This window comes from Pteropus alecto, unplaced genomic scaffold (genome assembly GCF_000325575.1).
Source record: "Pteropus alecto unplaced genomic scaffold, ASM32557v1 scaffold155, whole genome shotgun sequence".
Classification (NCBI taxonomy): Eukaryota; Metazoa; Chordata; class Mammalia; order Chiroptera; family Pteropodidae; genus Pteropus; species Pteropus alecto.
In genome coordinates this window covers 22,359,363-22,385,636 of record NW_006438113.1, presented here as the reverse complement: position 1 = coordinate 22,385,636, position 26,274 = coordinate 22,359,363, and the positions used below count along the sequence as shown (strand labels likewise).

The following is a 26,274-nucleotide window of genomic DNA, read 5'->3' as shown; positions in this document are numbered from 1 at the left end:
CCAGCAATGTATGAGAGTTGCACTTGTTTCACATTCTTTCCAGCATTTGATGTTTTCATCTTTTTAATGTTCACCTTTCTAGTGGATTTGTATTAGTTTCTCATTGTGGATTTATTTACAATTTTTCTTATAATCAGTGTCAAGCAGTTCATGTCTTAGTAGGTCATTCATATGGCTTCCTTTGTTAAGTCTGTTCAAGATTTTGCTAATTTTTATTGGATTGTCTGTTGAGTAGTAAGAGTTCTAGACATAGGTCCTTTATTGGATGTACGTTTTGTAAATATTTTTTCCCAGTCTGTGGCTTTGTTCTGTATTTCATGTATTTTCATTTGACTCTTTATATTGTTTTCATGTCACTGACAAGTCCTCTTCCCCATAGGTGTATGTTGCTCATTTTTTCAATTACATCCTTATCATATTTATAACTATTTTAAATGTTCTGTCCACTATTTACAATATCTGAGCCATCTTGGAATCTGGTTGTGTTGACTGTGTCATCTGTTAGCAATGGCTTTTTTGATTTTTTGATTTCCTTTTATGTGTAGTTATTTTTTAATTAATTGTCAGGTATTGGGTGCTAAATAACAATAGGGACTGAGGTAAATAATATTAATGCCACAAATGGTCACTTCTCTTTTTCCTTCGGGCCCTAAATATAGGTGATTATGTCAGTATTGTCAATGGTTGAGCTGGATTTGAATTTTCTTGTTGCCATAGTTACTATGTGTACAACAGAGACTCCATTGCCTCCACTGGTAGACTGTTGTTGCTATCTTGAGCTTAGTATGAGGCCTGGAGTACAGGAGAGTTTTCTTGGTGTTCCTGATTGACCCTCAGTTTTTAGTCACTGCTGCATACTTGGGCCCCAGGGCTCTCTCTGTGCTGTTGCCTCTTACCCAGCAGTAGACTACTGCTGCTTGTTACTTGGTTTAAAGTTCATGGTGGGTAGAGGGTGGGTTGGTACTCTCCTTTCTACCCGAGCCTCAGTTTTAGGTAGGCTCTGTATGGCTGAGCCTGAGGAAGGGGGTTTTTCTTTTCTTAGTGTTCCTGCCCTGCTTATAATTAATTTTTTTTTTTTTTGAAATTTGCATGATTGATTTTGATAATAACTTGTTCTCTCAACATGCTTTTGCTAACTTTTTTTATATGTTTAAACATAAATGTTATATATCATATTACAATATATGCATTTTTTGGTGGTCTTTTTCTGTAGCTTATTGTTTCTTTTGACTCTCACTACTCATAGCTTTTTCTTTCATGTATTTAACGATTTTTTTTTTATTGTGAGTTCATGTTTATTGGAATTTTATCTGTGAGACTTCTTTGAAAACTACATTTAAATTGCTTTGCTCCATATAGTATTTGTGTCTTTATTGGCCTGAAAGCACAGCTTAGGCTGGGATTACTTTAAACTAATAGGTTTTATTTGTGAATCCTATCACCAAAAGTGCATGAATATAAACATGTGTTTAGCAACTCTCAGGGGAGACTTTTTCTTTCCTCGCATTCTATCCAGGCAAAGCCAGGCACTCATCTCTACTGAGTAAGGTGAAGTTTTATTTCAACCTCTGGGGCTTTACATGAGCGTTTCTGATGTGAACTTGATTTCCTAGTCTCTGAATGTGGTTTGTTAAAAATTCAGGTTATAGATTATCAGGTAATAATAGACATTTCTATGGCAGATGCTGACTCCAACCTTCTCTTAGTTCTTTATTTTCCTTCATTTTTGATCTCTAAGGAATTTCCTCTCTTTCCAAAATACATTTTTATATCTTACTCAGCATTTTGTTTTCTACCTAAATGGCTTTATCTGAATATCCAGTTTACACTGTTGCTGGAAGTGTGAATTCTATATCCCGTCATCTCATACCTCTGGTGTAGCAGTTAATATATTGTATCATAATCATGTTTTTTTTTTCCTTTGGCCAAAATTAGAATTCTAATCAGTTGCTGAAAGTGACATTTTAGTTTCTGAATCCCTGGCCAAGTCTCAGAAAAGTGGGAGGAGGTAGTATACAGAGCTTGAACTTATCATTCAAGGATATATTCAAGTATATTTGAGTTGGGAATACATTATCAAGCATTTAATAGCTGTGTGACCTTTTGCAAATTATCTAGTTTTTGAGTCTTCATCTGTTAAGTGGGATAGTGATGCCTGTCTTTTATAGGAGTAAATAAAAAAAGCAGTTTACATAAAACCTCTTACCTGGCATAAGTTCCTTACATTACATTCGTGTCACAGAGTAACATGAAAATGTTAATATCAAACATTTCCTCTTAAAATACCTGAAGAATTATTCAGTATATACTTATTTTTCCCTTAAGTTTTCCCCTGCAAGGGATTTTAAATAAGATGTTAAAAATATCTCAGCCATTTGTTCCGATTTAACCTGTTTTGTCTATTTAGTTTTTAAATTCCTTTGACAGACATATTGGAAGTGATGACTTATTCTGATATTTCAGTAAGGAACTAGATAAGAGAAGTTCACACTTAGGCCACATGGAAAACTCTCAATTCATTGCAGCTTCATAGTTTCAAGAAAGGCACAGATTAATACCTACCCAACTAGAATTTTATTTCCTAACTAATTACTATAGATTATAACCAGGATATAGAAGAAACTACTCGCTTCTTGTTCTCAGCCTCTAGTCCTTTACAAGCTAACTTATATAGAATGACATTTAAATTTAGTCTAGATCTACAGTTTCTCATTAGTTATTAATGATGCTTCCTTATTATGAGAATATAATGATTTTTAAAATGAAGATGTAAGGCATTTGATGGAATTTATGAAGTCAGTTTTAATTTGTTCACTGTAATCATGAAAAAATTATAAATAGCATAAAGTGGAATTCTCTAATACTCCTAATTGTAGGAAGTAGTTTTAACTTGTTTATTCAAGATTTTTTTTTTTCCTTTAAAACCAGATGTCTTATCAAGTATCAAAACAAAACTTTTAAGTACTCTTTTTTAGGGACTGTGTATGTGGAAACTTCTTTTCCTATTTTCTTGTGGAATGAGTAAAAAACAATTGAAATTGGATAAAGGCAAGGAAGACAGGATAGAGGTGGAGGAGAAGAAATAAGTCCTCGAAATATCAAATTCACCTTTTAATGTATTTAAAATGTTTAGTTGAGCCTTTTTATTTTGCATGTGAGGGAATGGAGTGTTTGAGGGGAGACTTATATTTATAAGAACACATAGCTAGTTAATGGCAAAGCAAGGACTAAAGGAGGCTCCTGACCCATAGCTACATGATGCTAAGAAATTTCTTTAATCTTGCTAAAATTCTTTTTCAAGTGTCAAAGGGGGATCACGCCTGCTTTATAAAGTTGTACAGATGAAGTGGAGATCACGTGTATGTGTTTATGAAGTGCCGATATATACCAAGTGCTCAATGTTTTTTTTTTTCCATTAACTTACAGATTACTGTAAATTACTTTTTTGTGTGAATATAATAAAAGAATAGGCAATAAACACAGAATTAAGTATTTTATAGTTTTCCACTTAACAAAATGTACAGGATGCAGACTGGAAATGAAACTTCTTTTGGAAGATTCCCTGAATCATTTAACTTGAAAAAAAAAAAAAAAGAAGTTTTACATCATCTTCAGATGCTTTGATGTAGGTCAATGCATTGTTGCCTTATTCAAAAAGCAGTTTTGAAGACTTTTTCTTGTCCTTTCTTTTGTGAGTTCCTCTTGCGTGAGCTTTTGATCCTCAACAAATGACCTTATAAAAGAAAGAGAAAATGTCAATGAAGTTTAAAATGTACACTTTCTACTCAGTGTGTTTCCAGATGAATTTACAGCATTCTGAATCTCACCTTTAGGTCTGACCCTGGTTGAAAAAATTCTCAAAATTTTGGCATGACAGCCTGATTCCAGTAGTCACATCTGAGCTTTATACTCCTTCATTTGCCATTTTACTGAACATACATTCCAAAGATTGCATCAGTTTAAACGGAGGGCATATATAACTTGACGTTCTTTTATATGGGAAAGCTCAGTTTTATTGATGACATCGACTTCTAGTGTTTGCCACAATTTTTGAAAGCACTTTGCTTTGGGCCAGTTATAGTATGCCAACTAGAACCTAGCAACTTCTGAAACAAGATTTCTCTTCCCTCTCTAAAACTGGTGAGTATGCCTAGTTCAACATTTTTCCTGATCAGACTAAAGAAGATTTTAGAATCTGAGGACTTGGGACCAACCTTGGGCTCACTTAGCTATTTCTTTTTCCTTTACTGTAACAGTGGGGCTCTAAGAAGAGATAGTGTCCAGATGTTTACTTGAGGGATTAATAAACCTCTCTCTTGGAGTTTAAAAGAATTATAAAAGTTTTATATAGTAAAAGTCCAAGCTGATAGCAAGCACAGTGAGGAAAGCAACTTGCTTGTCTTAGACTATTCACCAGGCTCTCTGTTGAAAACTTCATCTGCTGAAAATGAGTAATAAAATATAATTTCCCAAGCAAAGAATATGAATATGTAATTAAAATTCTTGTACTACTAAATTAAGACTCATATAGTTTCTGTAGCAGTGTTTGTCACATAATGAACTCTCTGTAAGTATTGTTTGAATAAATGAGAATATTAAATATTTTAATTTGTAATCAGTTTTGAAAATACAGTCCATCAGTTTTAATTAAAAAGACAATTTGAGCTAAGACTTGAGTTGTGGCCTATGGTCTGTTAAGATCAACATTTATCCAGAGAAGAGCCAAGGAGAGGAAGACAGAAAGAGCCTGGCTCCATGGGGAAGGATACCTTCTGTGCCTCATTCTCTACCTGCAGCTTAAAGGAAGAGGAGACATTTTCACTATCAGTCTTTCAGGCTTTGACCAACATGGGGTAGATCCTGTTGTCTGGCAGTGTTTGACAGAAAGGCTTCTGTTCAGTCATCAACCACAGCATCCCAACTTGTGTCAGCATCTTAATCCTGTCTGTCGTCCTGGAAGTGAAAGCACAGGATGGCATCGTTCCTGGGGCTAAGTATGACCTGGTACAATTCATTCATCAGGTGGAACCCAGAGGAATATGGAGCATCAGGAGGCTCCACATGGCAGCTGAGAAGCTGTGATTTCCAGATATCTTCATCAAGGAGTTCATGAATATGAACCCGGCACCTACAAGTCTCATGGCTTATGATAATGGCGAAGGTCACATCAGATATGATTAGCCAATGAGGGAGGTCTGCATATGTAACCTAGCCATCTTCTGTTACCTCTTTGATGAACAAAACTGCATGCTCACCTTTGATTCTTTTACCTAAACAGGTGGCCATCAGGCACAGGCTCAGCCTCTGTGGGATAAACCTTCAGGTGCCCAGTGGTTTCCTGGTTGCCAGCAATGCCCTCAGCTTTTATCTGCCAGCAGAAAGAGAATCATGCCTGATTCAAGATGACACTTCTGCTGGGTTATGTTATATTTATGTTCACGATAAATGACCGATTCCTGGCCACTGGCACCCCTCCTGTGTCTGTCTTGGACAGCGTGCTGGGGACCATCTTCACTTACCTGCTGTACCTGGCCACCTTCCTCACCCATGCCTCAGTGGTTCCATTTTCCACTTCTACACTGCGCTAACCCAAGAATATGCTGCCTCACTGTATCCCAGAGGAGAGATAAGGGTCTGGCCTGAAGGAGCCCGTGGAGTTGGTGGGGAAGGGACCAGGTTACAGAGAGGCAGAGTTAAATGGATGCCCAGTGTCAATAAGGGCCAACAGGAACACAAAACTCAGAAGCAGCACTTGGTGGGCCTGTGGGTGCAGTTCAGCCGCATGATGGACACCTCCTCTGGAACACCTTGGCAGATACCTACCCACAAACCCCAGTCTGGAGCTTCTTTCCTCTGGACACCTGTCTGACTGTCATGCTTATCTAAATCTGAGCCTCACAGCCTAGGCAATCACCTTGATTTTAGCCCCGGTGCAGTTTTGGATCAGACCTGGCCAGTTCCCTCAGCCTCACAAAAGTGACATCCTTGCTCCTACATACCCTCACCTCCCCTTAGCTCCTGTGAGTTCTGCCAAACTCCATAGGGTTCAGGTTCCTGGAGTATTTCCTTTACAGGGGGAAAAAAAAATGACAATTTAACTTTGTTTTGAAGAGAATTTTTAGTAAAATTTAACTAAGCCTTCAATATTTTTATAGTTTCTGTTTTTTGCACAGAAAATCCTCAGGGGACTTCTTTAAGTAAAACAATATGTCCAATAGGGGAAATTAAGGATATAAACAGTATTCCTAGGGAAATATTTAAAAATACAATAACGAGTAACATAATGTGATATTTGGTCTGCCAGTGATAGTTATCTATTAAGTAGATCCTAAAGAGCTACCAGTGTATGAAAATAAGAAAACAGTACCCTTGAAATGTTACATAATTCAGAATGACCATCATTTTTCCTGTATTAGCTGAAACTTTCATCTTTTTTTTTTCCTGAATTATCATGATTACATTGCTTAAAATGTGTTAAACTATTTTAGTTTAAATCTTTCTTCAAAGTACATATTCTGGGCTCTTGACAATGATTTAAAATATTAGTTTTCTTTGTGACTGAATCGGTTACAAATCCCTTAGTAGTCAACATTCATGAATTCACAGTAAAAGTGAAGATGTGAAGGAAAGGAACAGGGAAGAATGTGTTTGTTTATAATTGTAAAGTTTTAGTTAATGCTTTTAAAGAACTGTGGTTTTGTTACTTAAGGATTTTCTAACATTTTATTATGAAAATACAGAAGATTTGAAAGAATTATGCAGGGAATATCATATACCTACTGCTTAAATTCTACAATTACTTTTTTAATACTTGCTTTGTCACACATGGATCTACCTGTCTGTCCTGTTTATAGTAATTTTTTGATGCATTTCAGATTTACATGAAGACATCAGCAAACTTCAATCCTTCACTGTACATACCAATAACTGGCATTCAATATTTGTCTTGTAGTGTTTTGTTGCTGTTAAAGTAAATGTAGCATTCAGGGTGTTTTGAATATTTATACATCTGTGTAACCCAAACTCTTGAAGATATAGACCGTTACTATCATTTGAGAAAGTTTCTTCCTACCCTCCCCAAACTCCATCATATCTTATAAATGGAAACATACAGTATGTACTTTTTTGATATAAGGTATAAGGCTTCTTTCACTCAGCATAATGTTTTTGGGTTTCATCTATATTGTTGCATTTATCAGTAGTTCATTCCTTTTTATTAATGAGTTGTATTATATTGCATGAAAGCAATTCATCTGTTGCCTGGTTTGGGCTATTATGAATAAAGCTGCTGAGAACAAGCCTTTTACTTGCTGCGTATCTGCTTGCTTATCTCAGGAACTTAAAAATTAGGATGTTCAAAATCAGGCTCACCTAAGTGTAAATCTTCTCAACAAGTCCCTATTTCAGTGACTGGCACCTCCATTCATACTTTTTCCAAGTCATAATGTTGAGTGTCTTCCTTGACTGCTCCCTGTCCCTGGTCTCTCACACATAATTAGATATGAAGTCCCACCAGTACCATCTTCCTCACATTTCCTCACTTTGCCACAGTGCCATATTCACTGCCTTGTTTGAAGTCATCACCATCTTTCATCTGGATTGCCAAAATAGCTTCCTGTCTGGTCTTCTTGCCACCCTTCTTGGTTCTTACTCCATTCTTTTCTCCAAACCACTAATCTTTAAAAAAAATACATAAATTAGATCATGTTACTAGTTGTTTCCCTTTGCTGTTTGCAAGGCTCTGCATGATCTGACTTCACCGTGTTCCTTGGTTTTCACGAGTGACACTGAGTTTGCATGTTCCTCATGCTTCTCCCTTGAGGCATTATCCAACCCTTTGCTTTGGATTGGTCTCTAAATGGGTCATTTCCATTTCCACACAATTGATTTGTAGCGTCTTCCATATTAAGGACAGACTAAAACTGCTGGCATTAGTTGGGATTAGAATTGTCTGCAGTAACAAAAATCAAAGGTTTTTTTTTTTCCCCTTGAGGAACTTCGCTACATGGGGATCAGCCTTGTGTTTTTAATTTGTCTTCTATGACTTCATCATCACGTACCACCATTTTGGAAGCTTGTTCCTTCTCTTTTTTCATCATCTCCTATTCTACCCAATGTCTAAATGTTGGAATTTCTCAGCATTTAGTTTTTTTAAAAAAAATTCAGTAACAGAACATAAACTTTATGATTTAACCATTTTTAAATGGCATTAAGTATATACATAGTTGTACGATCCATGTCCAGAACTTTTTGATTTCACAAAGTGAAACTTCATAACCATTAAACAATACCCACTTCCCTCTACCTCCAACCCCTTTCAACTACCATTCTACTTTGTCTCTGAATTCTCATAGTTTTACATCTAAATTGGGAACATCTTAGTCTCTTCTTCAGGTCCTAATTAAGAGCCTCAGTTGCCATGACCTTAAATATCACCTCTATAATTCCAAATTCATATTTCTGATTAGATTTTTTTCCCTCTGATTACTAGATTTTTATAACCTTAGCTTGATATTTCCACTTGGATGGAAATCCACTTCAGTGGCTCATAGACTTTAAAAATATAACTTATCTAAAACTTAACTCTTTATTTTCTTAGGCTCATTTCTTCTCCTCCTTCCAGTCTCAGTGACAATACCAGCCATCCTGTTATCCAAACCAGAAACCTGGTTGTTAACTTAATGACTCCTTTCCCCTCACACTTTCCCAATCAAATCAGTCGTCTTATCAATTCTACTCTCAGTATATCTTGATTTGATTAACTTTTTCTCATCTCTACCATCCAAACCCTTCTGCATGTTCCCATTCCCTCTTGCCTGACAGTTGCAATGCCCTCCTAACTCATCTCTTTGCTCCCTTCAATGTGATCTTTAAAACTCAAATAAGGTCATGTTTCTCTAATGCTTAAAACCCATCATTGCCTTCCTGGCTCTCTTAGAGTAAGATCCAAAGTCCTTGCCATGGCTCTCCAGGCTTTCTTCAACTTGGTCCTTACTTCCCTCTCCACCTCACCTGTTTTTACTTTCTCCTGCCATTCTGGCATTTCAGTTTCCTTAACACTGAGCTCCCTCATTTCAGGCCTTTGTGCTGTGTTGTACTCTCTGCCTGCAGTGTTCTTCATACTGTTCTTGGTATCCTTCAGATCTTGACTTAAATGACCCTTCCTCAGAGAGATCATTTCACCTAATACACAGAACAGCCCCTGTATATTATTGTTCTGACTCAGCATCCTATTCTTTTTAAATCCTTTTCCCACTTTAAAAATATTATTTCTTCTCTACCATCCTTTCTTCATTTCCCCCAGTAGATTTAATTTTTGTTTGTTTATTTTTCCCAGGTATATTATAGATGTGATCAGGGACCATTTTACATACCTAACGTTTAACTCAATGACTGGCACATATTTGGCGTACAGTAAATATTTGTAAGTGAATGAATGCTGATTCCTCTCCCTGGCATGATTCATGTTACCCCCTTTGATGTAACCTGATTCATAATGCAGCTCACCTTTTCAAGGTAGCCTTTCTTGATTAATAGACTATGTGACATCTCTCAGTTAGATGATATCATTAGAACTTGTAAGTTTCTTTCATAAAACTTCTTATGCTTTGTAATTATGTGAGTAAGAGTTCTTCAGTTGATTGCTTTCCTGACTATACTGTCAGCCTCATGAGAACGGTGGCCAGAGCTGTTTTTGTCTATCATTGTTTCCCACTGGTTGAGCATAGTATCTCCCACTCTTCTTTTGTAAATGAATCCATATGGTAGAAGTAAACTTTATTGACTGTTTCACATTTCATAATACAAGATAGTTATATATCCTTATATCAGATGTGAATAGGTGTTAAGAATTGAGGATGTATTGAGAAATCTTAATTCTTTGAAACCAGGGTTTGGAAACTTTAGTGGTTTTAAATTGGATTCTCTTTTAGATGTTAATAACCTAAAAATACACAAGGGAAAAACTGTTTTGAAACTTTTACTCTAAGAATCACATGAAGACATTCTGAAATACTACCAAATCTAATTCTGCACTGTCGCGGATTAACGAGATCTTAGTACATCTGCATGTTTGTCTTTTCAACTCTTCTTTGTGACATCAGTAGTGCACTTAAGCCTCCAGAGTAATTTCTTTGAAAATTTTCATAATCAAATTCATTTTTGAAATGTATAAATTCTTTGAATATTACTCATAGCTTTTTATGGACTCCACACTTTTTTCCTATATCAGAGAGATTTAAAATTACTTTTGCAGAAAAGTACAGTTAGGGTACAGTAGATATTTTCTATCACGCTATTCCAAATTCAGTGGGGTAATACTTTTTCTGGCATCCTCTTGGAAAGAATAATTTCCAACATAAATTCAGAAAAGTTTAGTGGCTTTTAAACTCCTACCATGCACAAGAGGATTCACATATAACCTTATGTTAGGCTTAATTGGCCTCAGTTTCCCAGTAGCCTTTAGTCTGAGGCTCCCCACCAAATAACCTAGACCCAAAGTCAGGTGCTGGGCTATCTAGCGCTTCCTAAGATCAAAGCTCAGCTAGTTCTAAAATGTCTGGGGAATAGGATTTTCTGATTCTGGTAGAAGCACCTGTACTCTTTCGAGTATTGCCACATTCCTATTATTTTTCTTTTAATCAATCTCAAGTAAACAGAAAATAAACAAATTGTCGTTGGCTGTATTTGGCATGCAAGCATGTTTTGTTTAGGCCATACTGTAGTCATCTGGATAGTGATTTTGAAGTTTATTTCACTGCCAATGTTTTAACATTAAGGAGATTTTACATACCAATTTGGTTTAGTAGCTTTTCTTGAAAAAATTTGAAAGGCCTGGCTCCTTTAGGTCACCTTCTGTACATGCTAGTTGAAGCTAGTGATAGCAGCCTTGGGCAGAACAGGTGTCTTCCCTTTGGCTGCATCCTCTACCACTCGCCGTTATTTTCTTGACACTGAGATCAAGCTTCAGTTACCATTCATCCTTGTTGTTTTACTGTTGGTTTTCTAATGGTGGAGTAAAATAATTTTTGTACCCACATCTATAGATCAAGAGGAAATATGAGTGAAGGGGACAGTGAATTCTAAGAAAATGAGAGAAGGTGTGTTTCTTTGAAACGAATAATTTTTCTGTGTCTATTTTTTTCTTTTGTGGAATGTGTATTTGTATTAAAAGCAGGTAATGTGCCCATTTATTTCTTTTATTTTTCAATTAGAGTTGACATTCACTGTTATTTTATATTAATTTCAGTAGTACAGCATAGTGATTAGACATATAACTTACGAAGTGATTCCCTTGATTACTCTAGTACCCACCTGGCACTACACATAGTTATTACAAGATTATTAACAATATTCCTTATGCTGTACTTTACATCCCTGTGACTGGGAATTGTAACTGCCAATTTGTACTTCTTAATCCCTTTACTTTTTTCACTCAGCTTCCCAACCCCCTTCCCAACTGGCAATCACCAGTTTGTTCCCTGTATCTACGAGTCTGTTCCCACAGCCCCTAGAAACCACCATTTTCCTTTCTGTCCCTATGATTTTGGAATTATACAGTGTTCGTACTTTGTAACTGGCATGTTTCACTTAGCATTATGTCCTCAAGGTTCATCCATGTTGAACCTTGTTATGTTAGAATTTCCTTCATTGTAAGGCTGAATAATATTCCACTGTAGGTATAGACCACATTTTGCTTATCCATTCATCTACCAATGACGCTTGGGTTGCTTCCACGTTTTAGCTATTGTGAGTAGTACTGCTGTAACCATGGGTGTACAAATGTCTCCTTGAGACCCCGATTTCCATTCTTTTGGGTATATACCCAGAAATTGAATTGGTAGATCATATGGTAGTTCTATTTTTAATTTTTCGAGGAACCACCATACTGTTTTCCACAGCAACTGTATCATTTTACAACACAGCACAAAGGCTTTCAGTTCATCCACACTTTTGCCAACATTTGTTATTATTTTTTTTTTGATAGTACTCACTTAAAGGGTGTGAGGTGGTATCTCATTATACTTTTGATTTGCATTTTCATAATGCTCAGTGATGTTGAGCATCCTTTCATGTACTAATTAGTCATGTTTATATCTTCATTGGAGAAATGTCAATTCAAGTCTTTTGCCCATTTTTGGATTAAGTTGTTCATTTTTCTTGTGTTGAGTTTTAACATGGCTATTTTTAAACCATTTTCTGTCCTTGGAGTGGCATCACTCTTAGATAATTTGGTTGATTCCTAGATCCTGGGAAGGTAGACAACTTATAATGTCCAGTTGTGTGGGGAAGATGGTGTTCAGTTTAAACATGTCTATGAGCTGGTGGGATATCAAGGTGGAGATATGTTTAAAAGGTGACATGTGTGAATCTGGATTCTGAAAGAAGCAAAGGGAAGTTTTACTTTGGAATAAGTTCTTCAGCTAACTCATGTTGAAGCTTTTAACGAACTATCTGGCAGAGGCAGTCATGTCCACCAAATATATGAGTTACCCGCCTGCATGTCCCAGCCCCCTTTGAAGTGGCCGAGCTATATGTGTAGCCTTGGCCAATGGGCTGTGAGGGAGGTGATGTTTTTCTTCCAGGCCAAGGCAGTAGAAGGTCGATGCAGGAATCTTTCTCTTCTTGACAGAGGAGGCCATGGATTCCAGATGGACAGCTATAAATGGAAGGGCTTCTATGAGCATGGGGCCCTGAATGACTGTGTAGAGCCAAGCCCCTTGCTGACTCATGCAGGCAGTTTAACATGAGAGAGAAATAAGTTTTGTTGTGTTCATCCACTGACATTTAGAGTTGTTGCAGTAGCATGACCAATATACACGTCTTTTATTTATTTTTTCAGAGCAAACTTTTCTTGAACCTAATCATCACTCCTTGCTTGCTTACCCATTTGGCCAGCATAGACTTTTATCTCTTTTCGATTACTCAGGGATGCTATTATAGATCTGCTGCTGTTCTGATCTGTCATTACTCACCAGCATCAGTGCCACTAGGGCATACTAAGTCGAATTGTTTGCTTTAAGAAGATTAAGGTGAACTAGGTAGTAAATGCATTTTTACCTGAAAAAAACATGTAATGTGAATTCATGTAGGATAACTAGGCTTATGAAAAATCAGACACTAGAAAATTGCAATCAAGTGTTAGTAACTTGATTTTGTTAAAGATATCAATACTATTACAGTTTTTTCCAAGTTATACACTATTACACCATTACACTCAAGTTATACTCATTATCCTCTGATAATTCAAGTTTAATAAATCTCTTTATAACTAACCTTAATATCAGATAAGAGATCTGGTTAATCCTTCTGAAGATTATTATAATAATTATAATAGAGTGAAACTTTGAAGAATCCCATAGCTTTAAGAATCGTAGATCCTTATGTCCCAGGAGAACCAAGAAACAGTTATTCACTAACATTATAGGTCATTCTGAATAACCTACCCACTACCCCGTGAAAATTCTCCTTGGTTTGAATCACAGGTCAAAAATTGTGGTCCATGCTTTCTTTGGCACACAAAGTGTTTTTTACATAATTGAGATAGGTGCCAACATTTAGAAATCAGGAGATTTAACACAGGAATCCGGCTCCTCTCTCGTAATGGGTAGCTGTTCCTCCCCGCAAGCCCGTGCGAGCGACAGGCTGGAGCGGAAATGTCAGGTCTTAGGGTTGCCAGTTTCCATAGCCTAGTCTTGGCCCAGCTAACCACTTACTGTTCTTACCCTGCCACTTCAGACATTTTGGTTGGAGAGTTTCTGTGTCCTTTATAATGCACATATACCCTGGGAGAATTAATACTGTCAGTTTAGAATTTACTCTTATTTAATGAATATTCACCCAGTTCATTTATTCTGATAAGCGACTCCTCAAAAATACCATTTTTTTGAATGAGTTAAAGGAAACGTTATAGATGGAGTGGCTGTACTCTTTGATATACCGAGTGCCGTTTAATTGGGAAGTCTTACGTGATTGTTGCCCCTTTTGTTCCCGTCACATCACCTCCTTCATCCCTGTTACTTTAACCATGCTTATTGAGATCCCAAGTTCTAGATTCTAATGTTTAAAAATGAAGAAGATACAGTTGTTGGCTACTAGAAGCCCAGCTCATTGAGGGGGGAGGTGGGTGGGGAGGCGGGGCGGGACTGATAAAATAAAGAAATAAGCACTATAATTTTGCCACAGCAAAGCGAGAATGGAGAGGGGAGAGAGAAAGGTGACTGCCTTGGGAGAGTTGGAGGAGATTTCACAGTGGAGGGCACATTTGAACTTGGTTTTGATTGATGAATAGCAATTCTCTGAACTTTTTGAAATAAATTAACTGAGCCTGCCTATAGTGTGGAGCATTTTGAAACCCCTTATCAGTGATTCTCAAAGGGCATAAAAGGTAGTCCTGACCTTGCTTGGCAATGTGGGAACATAAAAATGACTGTGCAAGCTGAAACTGTGCAAAGTGCTTTTAGTAATCAAGGGAAAATAGAATGATCTGCAACCTTTAAAAATTTTTGTCAAAACATTGAAAGTTTCTCATTATCAATCATAAATATATAGGGAGATGAAAAAATAGTAAAACTAATATTTAGTGCACTGCATTTAAATGTTAGAAGTCCTGAGAATTAACATATTTTATTTCTTTGTTAAAAACTTGTCAAGAATAGTTGGAACAGTACTGACTTTTTGGGTTGTGTAACTTACAATACGGAGGGAACATCTTTTCTGTGCATCAGTGAATTGTCGTAATCATAAGTCTGGATCACATTCCACAGTTCATCCTTTGTACTTTCAAAGTTGTGAAATACCTCTGAGAGTTTCTTTAATGTGAAGTTTTTTTGTCGGTATCAATTCCTCTGGGGACGTCTTAATCCTTTTGGTCTCAACCGCTGTATTTATATCAATAAGTTTGTCTTCACTAAGTTTCCTCTGACTGCATAGCCAGAGTCTCTCAAACAGTGGTAGTGTCAGCATTCCCACGGTCAGCTATTAACTCTATACCCATTGACATTTGTTTCAAATTTCACATCCAACAGTATCATTTTTTTTTGTTCCTTTATTGGATTTTTATCTCTGTTGGCTGGTTTCCACTTTCAATTATCCATTTTTGTACAATGTCACTTGTTTTTTTTCCTGGGAGACAGGAAGCTGAGCACAACTTCTTGCTTTGCCGTCTGTGTGAGCTGATTATAGATGTACAATGAGTTATCATAGACAGGCTTTGACAGAAGCAATGCGATTGGTCATAGCTCGAGACGAGCATCTGTAATACATGGAGTGATTTGTGTACTGAAGAGCTGGCAGCAGAATTTGTATTAGATGCAGGTACTTACAATTAATGTACTTTGGTAACCGGCATATAAACTTGTGTTGTTGGTGGTGGTAACTAAGCTGTGGCAATCAAAACTTGTGCTTATCGGGACTGCAGAGCCAGGACTGTCTGTGTGGACATCTCGAATGGTTTGCCTTGCCCTTTGTTGGAAGTTCGGCGTCTGTAGCCCTGGGCGCTGAGTGCCAGTGTAGCTCCTTGTGACCATCAAAATGCTTCCTACATTCTCCATATGTGCGTGGGGATGGGGATGGCTTGAAATGTTCTGGGGCTGTCTCTGGGTCACATCGTCATTAATTACTAGTAGGGTGCTGAGGAGCAGGCACTCTGCTGCTTACGTACCTTAGTGTTCATGGCAGAGTTCTGGGCAGTTGAGCTTCCACAGTGACCTCCCCATAAGTTTGTGGTGCCTTCCAAGCCAAGTGAGGCAGAAATTGCCCTCCCCAGGGACTTATATGACTTAGGGGGACTTTACCACATACCTACCTGCTGCTAACCTTTTTGAGTCCTGATTTCCTCATCTGTAAAACAGGTTTCACATATCTGAGTTACAAAATTATTATGAAGAGCTCATGGGGAATGTGCATGAAAAGTATATTAAGCAAATGTGAGGAATCATTTTGGAGATGATGAATAACTGAATCATTGAAGTGCGTTTCTTGGACTTGAAATATAACAGTCCTCTAATGTCTCAGCAACATAAACATCCTTAGCTTTTAGACACCCTCTTATGTGAAGAGTTTGCTACTTCCCCATCTCTACTTTCCCGTGTTTTTCAATTGGCCCTTTTCTCACTTAGCTCCCTTTATGGTGAAATGCAGGATATTGACTCAAATCCATTAGTACATGAAGTGACTTTAAACAGCCTCTTGCGTGAGGATAGACCCTATTTCTCTATTGATACAAGGAAAACAGAGCACAAATGAGTTGGTCTTTTGGAGAAACAGACTGCAGATGGCTCCCAGCTGGTAGCCATTTTAAATGAATTTTCAATAGTTTAGACTAGAGTATAAATGTCAAGTTAAAGTGTTCAATGTTCTTTTCCTGGTTCACAAATAAATATTTCAAGTAAAGTCAGCATAAATAGACATGTCTTGGGTTGATCTGAGATGCCAATTGCTTACCTGTGGATTTTTAAGTTTACATCTGGATTGAAGAATTTGGCGAAATAAGCATGTTAGTAGAATATTATTGGCTTGGCAAAGGTTTCCTTGATCTGTAAGATATTATCCATAATTGGTGCAACCTTGCAAAATGTGTAGGATAGTGAATATTATTAGTAGATATGTTCTCTTTCCACATGGCATGCTAATCTGGAATTTGTTGGAGGTAGAAAACATCTATTATGACTTGAGTATTAAAGAATATAAATGAAAATTATTTTTTATTATGGAACTACATATAGAATTTAATTAGATTTTATTTATTTTTCTAATTTTGTCAAGTTATTTTAAGAAAGCAAAATTATTTAAATAATTTTATGTAAATCTGTGATGATTTTTTTTAATAGCTGATAGAACTGTCCTCCAATTTAAAAAAATTCCAATTCAAGCTTATGTAAACATTGCCCACCCTTCCCACCTTTCCCTCTGTTACTTCTCACAAAAACTAAAACCAAAACAAGGACATAGGATTTCATGTTTATTAGGTACCTTTTTAATATGAAAAAAAATATTATTACTCTTTGATCTGGGCACATTACTCTGTTTATGAAATGCAAATATGAATTAGAAAGTTAGGATGACCGTTTACATTCCAAAGCTGTTAAATATCTGTAGCATGTTATCTTCATCAGATTTTTCATGATGAAAAAGTAACCTTTAAAAATGAACTATAAAAATATATATTCTTTCTAATATCAACAATCTTAATTTTAATTGCTTTATATATTTAAAAATATTTTTAGGCCAAATACTTTTGTTACTATAAATATTTGCTATTCGTCAGATCTGAGATTAGCATAAGAATTAAGTTACATTTCAATTATTAATCCCCTGTAAGTAGTGAGTACAGTAGGTCTTTACAACAGAAAGTTAAAATGGTTATTTTTCAAATAGTTATATTTTTAGATGGGCTCCTCTAAAGTTTCCTCTTTCCTCATGACATATAAGATTCTTGCCTATTATAAGAGAGCATCTAAAGAAACCTAGCAGAAATTGGTAGAATCAAGAAGAGATTTTTTTTAAAAATTAAGTTTATTGGGGTAACATTGGTTAATACAATTATATAATTTTCAGGTGTACATTATCATTTGACATTTGTATATTCTATTGTGTGTTTACCACTCAAAGTTCATTTTCCTTTAGCTACTATATATTTGATCCCTTTTAACCCACTTCACCCTCCCCCTACCCCCTATATTTAACCCCCTTTACCCCATCTCCCTCTGCCCTCCTCCCCCACCCCACTGGTAACCGCTAGTCTATAGTCCATGTCTATGAGTCTCTGTTTGTTTGCCCTGTTCATTTGTTGTTTTTAGGTTTATATCCCACATATAAGTGATATCATGTGATTTTCAACTTTTTCTGTCTGGCTTATTTCGCTTAGCATGATTTTCTCAAGGTCCATCCATGTTGTAGCAAATGGCAGCATTTAATCTGTTCTTATGGCTGAGTAACATTCCATTGTATATATGTACCATAGCTTCTTTAGCCAATCATCTATCATAGGACACTTCAGTTGCTTCCATATCTTGGCCACTGTGAATAATGCTGCTATGAACATCAGTATTTAAATATCTTTTTGGATATGAGTTTTCAAGTCTTTGGGGTAAATACCCAGTAGAGGGATTGCTGGATCATATGGTAGGTCAATTCTCAGTTTTTTGAGGAACCTCCATACTGTTTTCCATAGTGGCTGTGGCAATTTACAGTCCCACCAGCAGTGTGTGAGGGTTCCTTTTTCTCCACATCCTCTCCCACATTTGTTATTACTTGTCCTGTTGATCATAGCTCTTCTGAGATAGTATCTCATTGTGGTTTTGATTTGTATTTCCCTGATAGCTAGCAATGTTGAGCATCTTTTCATATATTTGTTGGCCATTCGTATGTCCTCTAGGGAGAAGTGTCTGTTCAGGTCCTCTGCCCAATTTTTGATTGGATCATTGTTTTTTTGTTGTTGTTATTGAGTTGTATGAATTCTTTGTTTATTTTGGATATTAGGCCCTTATCAGTGGTGTTCCTTGCAAATATATTTTCCTATTCGGATGTTTGTCTCTTTACCTTGTTGACAATATCTTTTGCTGAGCAGCAGCTTTTTAGTTTGATGTAGTCCATTCATTTATTTTAGCTTTAACTTCTCTTGCTTTTGAGGTCAAATTCTTAAAATCCTAAGAGATTCTTTTAACAACAAAAATGTCCAGAAGTTGAAACTGACCTATTTGAAATGACATTAACATACAGCACCCAGAATCAGGAGTTAGAGCAAATCTTTAAAATGTTTAAGGTACCTTTGAGTGTTTTTTGAAAATGATTCAAAATCAGACATTTGTTCTTTGAGCTTTGATTTTGTGAAAGTGGAAACCAGGACAACAGTTAAATTTAAAAACAAAAGCTAGCTGAAATTCAGTATAGCATTTTTTTTTCCTCCGAGACAGAAGCTAGTCATTTTCTTCTCAGAGGTTTTGTGGCTTTGCATACCTAGGCATTCCTTAGCTTAACTGACAACATGGTATTTATAGTTTTAGTGCCACAAGGAAGTACTAGTCATTTTAGGCCTGTTTCCCAATTTTCAGTTCATATTTCATACAACTGAGGTTCATTAGAATCTTATTTTTTGAAAGGCGTTGGTCAGAGTTAGCCACTTAATCCAATTATTCCTTTATTGAAATCTGAGCATTTTGGAAGACATCCTGACTTGCTTAAGGATTAAGGCATATCATGGATTTCTGGGAAGTGACTCTTTGTGAGTTTTTTCAGGAGTTATTTGGATTGTAGAAAATGTATGATATTTTCTTGAAAAGGTGTCAAGTGTTTTCATCCATTATAGGATCCATGAAATTAACTTGCTTCAGTGTCCCCAAATAAGTCACTTTAATTTTCAGGATTTTCTAGTAAACCTAGTTTGTGAAGGTGGTAAAAGACTGTTACAGTTTGCTATTTGTCTCTTTTTCAATGTGTGGAGTCTTTAGATGCACTAGGAACTCGTTGCACAACCCTGTCTGCTCAGTGACTTTTTTGTCACGTGTCCATACCCAAGCTCTTGTTTAACTCAGATACATTGCCTCTTTGAAAAAGAAAGTAAGCACTTGTGTATGGAGGGAAGGAGTTATCTGTGTATCTTTTAAAAAATATGTGGAACTCACCTGTAAGCTTTCTAGCTCTTTCTTGCCTCTTGGAGAAATCACACCTTCATCTCTGACATTCATTCATTAGCTGCTTTATTAATATACAGCATCCATTATGAGTTTAAACAAGTCTTTACTCATAGATACAGAGAACAGACTGATGGTTGCCAGATGGGAGTGGGGTCATGGGGCTGGGTGAAAAAGGTGAAGGGATTAAGAAATACAAATTGATGGTCCATCTTCAGTCACAGGGATGTAAAGTACAGCACAGGGAATATAGTCAATAATATTGTAATAACTATATATGGTGCCAGGTGGGTACTAGAGTAATCAGGGGGATTATTTCATAAGTTATATGAGTGTCTAATCACTATACTATACACTTGAAACTAATACAATATTGAATGTCAACTATAATTGAAAAAAAAATTTAAAAACATTAGAACAAGCCTTTAAAATATTTAAGGTGTGATTTAATGTTTATAGAAAACGATTCAAATTTAGTAGTTCTTTTAACAGGTTTTGTTAAGGTTTTTGGAAATGGAGGCCATAATAAGATTAAAAAATAAAAAAACCTAGCTAAAACTCACTTTAGTATTTTTTTGGGGGGTGGAGTCATAAGATGCATTTTCTTCTCAGGTTTTGTGGCTTCTTTGATTTCAGCCATAGCTTCCTGACCTCTTCTTTTTCGGTTCCTCTGTCTACTTTGATTTACCTCCCTGTTTGTCTTGATGACCATTCAGGACATCTTTTTAAGCATGGCTTTCTGGATACAGAACCTCTAACTTGCTTAGTGTCCTGGTTTTCTGCCTCTGCACCCCCGACCCTCACCTTTATTCCAGTTCTACCAGGAGTCACGCTTCATTTCAGCCCCCTGCTCCAGCAGTCCAGCTTCGGTTCTGGAGTTCCTGGGCCAGCTCCCCTCCTCCCCTCCCAGTGAACCGTGCTTCCTCCTCCTCCTGCTCATGGGATTGCTTCACACTCTACCACTCCCGTAACTGGCTGAGGCGAAGAGCAGCTAATAGTGTATAGTGTCTTCACTGTAGGAACTGACTTGGAGTCACTGTAGATGATGATTTGTAAAGCTTCAGTGATAACTTCATAGGGGGAATTTTGACTTCCCGAAGGCAAAGTAAGTATGGCTCCTTCTTGTTTGTAGTTACTCCACTGGTTCTCAGGGCTTATTTGTAGCAAGCGACAGCCAAGTGTAGGTACTGGATGGCTTTGGTTTGTGTCATGTCTTCAATTCTGTATTGAGCATGTTCATGTGCAGAGCCATAGGAGGGTGGAGGACATAGTCTCTGTCCTGGATAGACGAGGTTAGCTTTGAAGCACCTCAGCTGCGCTGTATCACCCTCAGGCCCTGTCGGACTCCTGCCCACCTCCTTATAGACCTTTCTGCATGAACTCCTGTCTGGGACACTTTCTCTATCTTTTCCTCAGCTGGCCAGTGTTTTCTCTTCCTTTAGCATCAATAGGCGTTTCCTCGAGCTAACCTTCCTTGACTACCCACAACTGGGTTAGGATCCCCTCTACACACTCTCCTATACCTGGCACATAGCACATAATGGTGTGTTAAATTGTCTTCCCCCTTGTTAGATCATGAGCTCCTGGAGAGAAGCACTGCCTGGTTTGCTGTTGGTATTCCTAATATCTGGAACCATGCCTGACTCAAAGTAATCGATATGTAATTAACACAACAAAGGCTAATATTACTGAGCCCTCACTATGTGCCACACTCTGTGCTTGGGGTTTCCCACATGTTTTCTTATCAAAACCTCACAACAATTCTATGAGTAGGTACTATAATTAATTGTGCAGAGGGGAAAAATGAGGCCGATCAAAATTATTTCCTCAAAATGATAGCTAGGAAGCAGCAGAGCTGGTACTTGACTCTAGAGCCACCTGCCCTTAGTGACTAGATTACACACAATGATGAACAAAGGGATGTCTGAGAAGGCATCCAATCGGAGCTCCATTTTGCTTATAGGGACTGCAGCCTCGTGAATGACCTATGTGGTTAGTGTTGGCTGGCCACAAATGATGTTCAATGGAGCTTTTTTTTTTTTCCTAGTCATAGGACAGGTCTGCTACAGGTGCCAAATTCCAATAACTAGTAATTTGTGTTCTTTAAGGTCTGACATTCACTGTGGCTCATAGAACTTTGGAGATCATGTGGTTTAGAAGATCGAGCTCTGGTCTTAAAATTAGGGATCCTAAGCTTGGTACAGCCTGTCTTCCCCTCACAGACAGTGTTGATGTGGGTAGGTTAAAAGTATTTCCGAGCCCCACTACTTCACTGCACCGTAGAGACATTGGACTGGTGTGAGGCTTTCGGGGAGTGTGTGTGTAGTTGTGAAGTAGGCATTTTGACTTGATAGCTATTACCTACTATTAGGATATTTTCTCTGGCATATTATTTTATGTTGTAGAGCATCTAATGGTGTTTAATAAAAAGATAATATGCAGGACGATTTCTGGGAAGTTCTGTAAATGATTAAGATTTCAGAAAGTTATATCTTCCAACCATATGTTGATAGGGAAGCTTCTCTATTATAGCATAATAATTATAGCACCTGACATAAATTATTGGGTTAAATGGTCAAATTATTTAATTCAGAAAATGAAAAGTATATAATTTTCTTACTGCTTCCCCACCAATAGTATTATAGTAAGATCTTATTTTTTCTTTTTATCTCTTTAGCTGTCTTAGCTAACTTAGAGGAAAATTCTAAATCTAATTTTAGTCATTTCAAAGATATATGTATGAATAGTAGCTGGAACTAATAGGTGATTAAAGGTGACCAATGAAAAGTCCCTCCTAATTGGGACTTCCTGCCTTCCTTTGGGGACTGATGAACTCATTCATAAATTTACTTTTACTTGACTTTCAGGACTTGAGTGATTCTGCAGATAATATTTTGGAGAAGCCTTTACTAACTACCCACCCCCCACCCCGACCTTTTAAGATAGGACCTGCGAGCTGCTCTAGTGAGCTGATCCTGTGCCAGCTCCCAGCACATTGTCAGGCAGTTGCATTTTTTGTTTTGTCTGTGTCCCTGACTTGACTGTAAGCTTGTGGACACCAGGAATTTTGTCTTATTCATAGCTGTGGATCCTGGTATATGTGGCACTTAAGTAGGCTTTTGATGAATATTTGTAAGATGTAGCATCAGTCCTAAAGCAAATTCCAAATTGGTATATACATGTTTTAAAAAGATTGAGGCCCTATGTTCAATGTCGTGTGGTGGTTAAAAGTATGGTGTTCCAAGCAGTCTGGGATTTTTATTCCATTCTGCTGCTTCCTGCCATGTGATGAATAAAGAAATCTACTTCATAAGGATTATGAAGATTCATTTACCCATATATATCCTCTGCTTGCTGTGTGCAGGGTAGAGGGATTTTATTTTTCAGAGACAGACTATAAACAAGTAAAACCAGAAAACAGGAGAATTTCAGATTGTGATAAGGCTTAGAAAGGAAATGCAGAAGATGAGAAGAATAATTTCCATCTTGGGGTGGTGTGAGAGTGGGCGAGGGAGGGTGACTGGGGGAAGGTGGCAGCTGAGGAAGTGAGAGTGAATGCAAAGTCCCCGAATGGGGAGCTTGCCAGGCATGTTTCTGGGGAGGCCAGCAAGTCTGGAGCAGAGGAAGTTGAGGAGGATAATATTTATTGTATTTTAAAATATAGTTTAGAGTTAACAGTTTAATGGTGTAGACAACAAAACACATTAACAAGGACAGCATAAGATAGGAGGAGAAGAGGCACGGCCAGGTCTTACAGGCTTGGGGTAATAAACTCACCTGCTGTTAGAGCCAGGCCAGAACCTTGAATTAGTAAAGATGATGTGACCTCCCTTTGTTTTTTATTTTTTATTGGTATATGGATATAGAGAAATATTTCTCTACAGTAGTACAAACACCATGATAAATGGCGAGTGAAGTCATACAAACATGATGGTGATAATGGCAAGTGGTTCTCGACCTCAGTGTCAGAGACCCAGTGGGGCCGGGGCGGGGGATGAGGGCAGCTCAGAGCCTTCTGGGCCTGACTAGAGAAGGCATCTGTTCCTCAGTGCGAACCAAATGTGGCCATGTAGGAACGCGGGCTCCAAGTGCTAAATCTGCCAAGTTTTACAGAGAACCAGAAATCTGAATTTCTGTGGGAAATTCCCAGATTTAATAATGTTGGCTCGTGTTTTTCTGAAAAAAACCTTGTGATGGATAGACAAAGTGCATCTGTGGGCTGCCAGTCTGAAACAGCTGCTGAAAGCCCTTTTATGGTGTGATAAAGAGGATTAAATGAAGTATGGTACATGTTAACATGTTAACCATTTTGCCTTATGCCCAGAACATACTGAGGAAAGGTAATTTTCATTAATCGCACTGTTAATGTGTTTGTCTTCACCATTAGTTTAACTCTAAATCCATATTAAAAAGTAAATATTATCCTACTCTAATTTAAGTGGTTAATATATAGTAGTTGCTGGTTTTGCCTGTTTAATTTTAGTTATCTGCTCTATCAGTTTGGTGAATTCTGTATTCGCGGAACAAAAGCAAACAGTCTAATTCACAGGATGAAAGTGGAGAAGAACAAAGAGTGAACATTTTGGTGACTCATTCTTTTCTTATTTACCGTCTGCTTCCTTTGTGCTGCAGTCTCGCTTCCCTCGCTTGTGTTTGTGCTTCAGCACACTTGGGTCCCCAGTCCTTCTGGCCAGTGTTGGCTGCCTGTAAATGGGAAAGAACTGTGGCAAAAATGCCATTTTGGACCAGGCAAAGGATAATGGGAATGCAGCCTTATGCTATGATGTCATGTTTAGAGGCTTTTCATCAGTTTTAATGAAATACAAATGTGCTCAAAGCAATTTATTATTTTTTTCCCCAAAAACAAATATCTTCATTTAGTATGGCCTAACCCATGTAGTTTTGTATTACAAGGATTATGTTTGGTATGTTGCAATCGCTGGCGATTGTCTTGGGGAATTTTATTCAGCACAGGCATCTCTGACAGTTCTGGCATTGACTTGGGTTAATTACTTGTTCATGTACTTTTTGGTCTTGTCTCTAAGTTAAAATTCTGGTGCATCATGGAGAGGAACACTGGGAGTAACAAAATATACTTGAATATTTCTTATAGAAAAAAGGCTTGTAAAAATGCATCTCTTTTTTCCCTTTTTTTTTTTTGCATTGTTTTAAAATGAGACGTTTTGTTTTAACAACATAGGGCTTGAAAATAATTTTTTTGAGAAAATCTTATCTGTAAATATAAGTTCTTAATTGAATCAATATTTCTCTCAATTTTTGTTATAGATCATGGAGGAAACAAATACACAGATTGCTTGGCCATCAAAGCTGAAGATCGGAGCCAAATCCAAGAAAGGTAAATTGTAAGAGATGGAGAAATTGGTGATTTTGATAATGGAGACTGTGGGATTGTTACAAGTTTGCCAGGGAAAATATCAACCTTCATTTTATCATGTTTATCCCTAAATATTTGTCAAGTAACAATATTTTTGGAGGTTTATCATTATCAAAAATAATGCCTCTTATCCAAGAACAGGAAAATATTTTAAAGTATTTTCTTATAATGGAAATGTTATTAAATAAGATACCATAGTAACTTATGATTTCAAGGGTGCCCATTGATTCAATGTCCACGAGTCATGGTAATTCTCCACATGTAATAATGTATTTTTGACTTATGAACTCTCAATGTTTACGCCTTAGTCTTCTTGTTTATGTATTACACAGATTTAATAGCTGATCTTTTCCCCTCCAATGTGAAACAAACCTTTCCTTTCTTGACTGCTGCTTCTCTTCTCTCAGACAGTGGAAAACTCACAAGATTTTTTTAGACTGAGCACTTCCCTTGTCTGGCCTTTATTTTCCTTCATCCTGGAGGAGACTACATGATGCATGCATGGTCAGAAATGAAAGTCCAGGCACCCTAAGTTTTCTTTCAAGATTACGTAGTATTTTCAAACGATCTGCCAGTACACTTTAGTAAACCTTAGTCTCAATAAACTTTGTTGTGCATACTTCATTAAAGGAGGCATGTCGTCATTAGGAGGTAATGAAAACACCATCAAACAATTCAAAAAGCAGTGATTGTATAAAGCATTATCCATTGTGGTCTAGCTTTTTCATTGTTGTTTAGTTTCTTATTTGCTGCCTCATTCTCGCTATCACTTTTATTGCTAACTGATGCTAAACACTGCAAGGTTTGTCAATTTCCTTTCTTATTTTAAATCAGATTGCCCTCTTTTAATCTGATTTCATTAGTTCCTCATCACATGGAATGTAAATTATTTTACATTATTTTATGAGTGTTGTTAGCTACATCTCAGTGGACTGGAATTCCTGCAGAAACCCTAATCTTGTTATTTTCTTGTTTGTGATCATGATGGCAAGAAATGAGAAGCTGATGTGCTAAACATTCACAAGACATGGTGAATTTCCAAGTGTAATTCCATAACTTTGTATAAACTTTGCATTTGCCAAGTGCTATAGGATATATTTTCAATTAATCTTCAATGTGTTGATATGTTTTTTACTTATTGTGCAGAAAAAGAAACTCTTTAGTGGATTATCTACTTATTTGATTTTTTTTGCAGCCATTTAAAAATCCCTGGCCTGCTACAATACTTGAATAAATTAACTTGAACAT

At 37.0% G+C, this 26,274-nt stretch overlaps 1 protein-coding gene and 1 pseudogene across 4 annotated transcripts in view; both read left to right on the top strand.

Moving 5' to 3' along the window:
- BICC1 (BicC family RNA binding protein 1) overlaps nucleotides 1–26,274 on the top strand; it is a 240,234-nt gene that overhangs the window by 109,055 nt on the left and 104,905 nt on the right. For all 4 annotated transcript variants that reach the window (XM_025049392.1, XM_015592218.1, XM_015592220.2 and 1 more), the window contains exon 3: nucleotides 24,918–24,987. In XM_025049392.1, coding sequence (XP_024905160.1) covers nucleotides 24,918–24,987 — 70 coding nt within the window. The remainder of the gene's footprint in view (nucleotides 1–24,917; nucleotides 24,988–26,274) is intronic.
- Nucleotides 3,568–7,306, top strand: LOC112482677 (annotated as a pseudogene).